We start from the raw sequence: 5,623 nt of genomic DNA on the forward strand, positions 1-5,623 counted from the left end.
ATTCATGTTTGACCAAAAAAGAAAAAGAATTAAGCAAAACAATTCTCACTAGGCAAAGAAAATATCAAATCCAAAGTCCAAACCGATAATTTACTACACAACTTGCTTGTGTGTTATTATGGTGCCTAATATTTACTATTCTCCACTGACTTGCAGATATTCTTTTGATAAGCTGATAATAAAAATTTGAAAAATTATATTGGTAATTTATACAGTATAATTTAATATATTCGTAATGGTGCAACAGATAGAATTCCATAAAAAAAGATAAGAAATCAATTCCTCTTGTCAATACATTCCCAGTTAAATTCGTCACACTGAACTTAATTACCTAAAAGGTTTGTTAGCTATTACACGAGCTATGAGCGAGACTATCTTGTAACGACTCTTAGTTTCTCCGGAGGTTCCGAAATAAAACAACTTGAATAAAAAGATACTGGTACTATTTTTGGGTCAAAACATCCCTTGGCATAAATAAATGATACTCTCTCTGTTTTTCTTTTAAGTCATAACCCCCTTTTTACAGAAAATATCCTATTTTACCTTAATTATACTCGAAACGGATGAGACATACTTCAATTTAACGGGTCCTATTATCCCAAAATTAATTAAAAATGTAATTTTGACACATTTAATATTTACGTGGCACACACATATATCTACATGGATCGTGTTGTACCATGTATGTGCCACGTAGACACTAAGGGTATCAAAATTACACTTTTAATTAGTTTTGAGTAATAAAACATCTTTTAAATTGAGGTGTGTCTAAGCCATTTTAGATATAGTTCAAAGGTGAAATAGAGTATCATCTCTTTATAATATTTTAATTTTAACTTTATATGTAACATGTTTAAGATTACAAAATTAAAAAATATTTTGTTATATTTAACATAATTTTAATTTAGGATTATAAAAATTTAAAAAAAAATTTACTTTATTAAATTTCATGTCAAATTTAGATCGTTCTTTTTTAGATGAAGAGAGCAGTAGACAAAAAAAAAAAAAAAAAAAAAAGGAAAACAAGATTGTATTACTATTGCTTTTCTCTTGGAATATTGCCACCACACCACCCTTCACTTTGTTGACAGAAACTCGATGACTAACACAAAACAAACAGCCAAAAACCGGTTTCGAAAATCCAGTGACCAAAAAATGGAAACGGTTTTACTATAGCTTATTGTATTTCACTTTTCTCATTTCATGATTCTTGAACTTCAGATATAAATACCCCCAGATTGCACTGCCTCATCACACATCAAGAAAATCAACTCATAAACAACCAAAGTTTTTCTCTATTATACTACAAAAAAAGTTCTCATTTTTTATAATCAGTAAAGGAAATCAAGAAAATATGTCAAGCACTATAGGACAAGTCATTCGTTGCAAAGGTATGATATTTGTATAGTACTGATTCCATGATTCTGAAATTCAGTTTTATATTTTTTTGGGAGATTTTTTGTGGTAATTTTTCGAGTAATATGAATCTGTGTTATAGCTGCTGTGGCATGGGAGGCTGGGAAGCCATTAGTGATAGAGGAAGTGGAAGTGGCACCTCCACAAAAAATGGAAGTTCGTCTTAAGATTCTCTACACTTCTCTATGTCATACTGATGTCTACTTCTGGGAAGCTAAGGTAAAAAAGAATCCCTAATTTAAGCAAATGTTGCATGTCATCGTATTGTTCTGTTATAGTTTGTTTCTGTTTGTTTTTGTTATTATCTGTTGTTTCTTGTTTCTTGTACTTCTGCTAGTTCTTTTCCTAAACTATATTGGACTGTTTTTTCTTGATTCAAAAACAGCCTCTCTGTCTGTAAGTTTTGCATATACGCTACCCTCCCCAGACCTCATTTTGTGGGACTACATTGGGTATTGTTATTGTTGTTGTAGGCAAATGTTACAGGTGAATCAATTTTTGTTTTTAAAAGTACCTCTGACTAATTTCAGGGCCAAAATCCAGTCTTTCCTCGAATTCTTGGACATGAAGCAGCAGGGTATGTATTATGTTGTTTCAATTGATTGATTTAAGTTCATCATTTATTGTCTTTCCAAAAGGGTACTGAATTCTGTTGTTTTCTTGATTTTTTCTCTTGTGGATATTTAGGATTGTGGAGAGTGTTGGGGAGGGAGTTATAGAACTTGCACCAGGGGATCATGTTCTTCCTGTCTTTACAGGGGAATGCAAAGATTGTTCTCATTGTAAATCAGAAGAAAGCAATATGTGTAGCCTCTTAAGGATTAACACCGACAGGGGAGTGATGATTCATGATGGACAATCAAGATTTTCAATCAATGGGAAGCCCATTTACCATTTTGTTGGGACCTCCACTTTTAGTGAATATACTGTGGTTCATGTTGGATGTGTCGCGAAAATTAACCCCCTTGCTCCTCTTGACAAAGTATGTGTCCTTAGTTGTGGAATCTCGACAGGTACAGACGAAACAACGATAAATTATGTTGTAGTTTCATTTAAATGGTTCAACTGTTGATTGATATGATTATTTTATAGGCCTTGGTGCAACTTTGAATGTTGCTAAACCAACAAAAGGCTCAAGTGTGGCTATATTTGGACTAGGGGCTGTAGGCCTTGCTGTGAGTATTCTCCACATTGCAAATAACTTTCAATGATCTATTTTTTACTGTTCTGTTATTTCCCATATGTATGCTAATCTTACTAATGATTTGATCCCATTTGATCAGGCTGCAGAAGGAGCAAGAATTGCTGGTGTGTCAAGGATAATTGGTGTTGATTTAAATGCTAGCAGATTTGAGCAAGGTACCTACACATGTGCCTTGATATTTTTCACTTGAATCTTCAACATTCTTGATCTAGTATCTTATTTAATTCCTTCCTTATAACTTGTCTCATCACAAAGCCACTCATTCGTCCATTTTTACCTCTATTCCACAGCTAAGAAATTTGGTGTGACAGAGTTTGTGAATCCAAAGGATCATAGTAAACCAGTTCAAGAGGTACTCGTATTATTTACTTCTCCTAATGAATCATTTTGCCAAAAAAAGAAAAAGAAAGCCGTCAGTTAAAAGCTGATCATCTTTTCTTGAATCTTGATTCATATGATCAGATAATTGCTGAGATGACTGATGGCGGAGTCGATAGGAGTGTGGAATGTACTGGCCATATTGATGCTATGATTTCAGCATTTGAATGTGTTCATGATGTATGTTTCTGTCATCAAAATTTCCTTAGTTATATGTTCTATTACAACATTAATCTTGATGAAACTTGTAATTTATTTTCAGGGTTGGGGAGTGGCTGTTCTTGTTGGAGTACCCCATAAAGAAGCTGTGTTCAAGACACACCCTATGAACTTGTTGAATGAAAGGACTCTCAAAGGAACCTTCTTTGGAAACTACAAGCCTCGTTCGGATCTTCCTTCTGTTGTTGAGAAATACATGAACAGGGAGCTTGAATTGGAGAAGTTCATCACTCATACACTCCCATTTGCTCAAATCAACAAGGCTTTTGATTTAATGTTGAAAGGAGAAGGCCTTCGTTGCATCATCACCATGGAGGACTAAGCAAGCTTCTAGTCGCGTGCTACTCTTTTATAAAAGACCAATAAATTCCTCATCGTCTTATTTTCATTTGTTTGTTTGGTGATTTGGTGATTAAGTCTTCTTGCTCTTTGCTAGCTAACAGATATGCTTTGTCCTTTGCAATGCCTTATCTATTTCTGTTCTTGTATAAATTGTAATTTGTGTTTTGAATCTTTTTAGCAAGTAATGTTGAATGTTCTCTAGTATTTAGTAAGGGGCTGCCAACTACTTTTCTATATATAAATAGTTATTAGAACTTCGTATTGACGTGTACTTGTTGAGGTCTTCTCCTCCCCTGTGAACTTTGTAAAAAGAGAAGCTTCATAACAGTAATAAAATGGTATTGCAGACAAAGAGCTAAGTATATTTACTAGGCCAAATTAAAATTGAGAAGGATTCATATTCTCATGTTAACTTGTATACAAGATTCGCTGAGATTTTGATTTCTGATTTAATTTGGACATTTCCAAACAAGGTGGGAAGTGCATCTGGATTATTACACAAAAAAGCAATAAAAGAATGCAACCAGTATCACAATTTATGGCAACCAAACTTCAAGATCAGCTGAGTCGGGATGATCCTTGAGAACCCATTTTTAAAAGTTAAATCTACCCACTTACCTGATCGGCTACAATTACATTATGAAAATTGCATTCCAGCACTTTGCTCAGATGTAACCCATTAGAATGGTTTGACAGCAGCATCGATTGAGCCAGTTACATCAATAATAGCAGTAACAGTTGCAAGTACGTAGCTATGAACTTGTCCTTCAAACAGCTGTGTGTTCCCAGGTCAGCGGAAACTGCAGTTGCTACCAACGCCCAAGGGTTGCTCACAATGTGTTTGCAGCCTTAGTATTAGGTCTGCGATAGGCACAATTAATACATGAAGCTAGCAGTAATTACAGCTCTAGCATTCAACTTATCGGAGATTTACTTTGCTAGGATTCCACCTACTAACCCCACCAACGTCAAACAATATTGAGAACAGAAAGTCTAAGCATCATCGAGCTCCTTGTCCACTATACAGATGTCACTAAATATAACATACATCGTAAAATTGAACCCTGTACCTACCCGTTATGTCTGTATCCTGTGCCATAACATACAACGTAACACCACTAAACCTACCCGTTAAATTGTATCGTCAATGGCTACAACCTTTTTCATATTCTGAAATCCTTTGATGCAAGCTACATAAGCTATGAAAAAAATATAGGAACCTCCCCTCAGCATCAAGCTTCAATGCAGTCTTAATTCCTCGATTTTCACCTTGCAATGCAAACCAACACGACAGGTATGCTTAATTTCTTTCGTCGATGACCTTTTTCCATGGATAAACTTATTCTCCGCTAGTTTTACCTATGACATTTATGACATGTGTTGTGTAATATACCACAATAATTAAATTACAGTTGAAAATACAAAAAAATGAAGAAAATAAGATAATCTTCTTCATGACAAAGGTGCAGATGTCTCACTCTCTTTAAGGAGATTCAAGCGTACTGTGGCATTATCTACACCGATCCAGCAGTATATGTCTTGACTTGTCCCCTACAAGATACAACACCCCATCAATAATGTATAACTCAAACAACTTCGAATTAGTTGAAAAGTCCAAAACTCCACCACAAAATCACCTTCCTTCAACATATTAAAACTCTCTTTATCATAGTGAATATAGTTATAGAATTAGAATATTTTCTTTGTCTCAACTCTCTCTTTCACTAATATAGTTACTCTCTTTTTTATAGTAAATATAGCTGAAGACTTAGAGTAATTTTTTTGTCTCAACTCTCTCTTTCACTAATATAATTTTCACACTTATCATCTTTCCATGTACCTCACAATATACTACAACTCATCTCATTTCTTCTTACTACACAAAGAAAGAAGACACTCTTTATATAGGTGTATATTTCTTTCATTTAGTAAATGATGGAGTAGTGAAATATTAAGTGAGTAAGATGAATGTTTAGTTGTTACATAAGTTACACGACTTAATTAAAGAGGTAGAATAATGAGTTAAATGTTACAAGAACTAATATAATGGCCATTTAGATTACA

At 34.1% G+C, this 5,623-nt stretch overlaps 1 protein-coding gene across 1 annotated transcript; it reads left to right on the forward strand.

Annotated features, from left to right (window-relative positions):
• Positions 1-1,008: 1,008 nt before the first annotated feature.
• LOC107873027 (alcohol dehydrogenase 1) lies at positions 1,009-3,767 on the forward strand. Its single transcript, XM_016719728.2, has 9 exons — positions 1,009-1,391; positions 1,499-1,635; positions 1,947-1,993; positions 2,104-2,429; positions 2,509-2,591; positions 2,700-2,775; positions 2,911-2,972; positions 3,083-3,178; positions 3,261-3,767. The coding sequence occupies exons 1-9, from the start codon at positions 1,355-1,357 to the stop codon at positions 3,537-3,539; spliced, it is 1,143 nt and encodes a 380-aa protein (XP_016575214.2). The 5' UTR covers positions 1,009-1,354; the 3' UTR covers positions 3,540-3,767.
• Positions 3,768-5,623: the final 1,856 nt, after the last annotated feature.

The sequence above is a fragment of the Capsicum annuum genome, chromosome 6, assembly GCF_002878395.1.
Source record: "Capsicum annuum cultivar UCD-10X-F1 chromosome 6, UCD10Xv1.1, whole genome shotgun sequence".
In the NCBI taxonomy this organism is placed as follows: domain Eukaryota; kingdom Viridiplantae; phylum Streptophyta; class Magnoliopsida; order Solanales; family Solanaceae; genus Capsicum; species Capsicum annuum.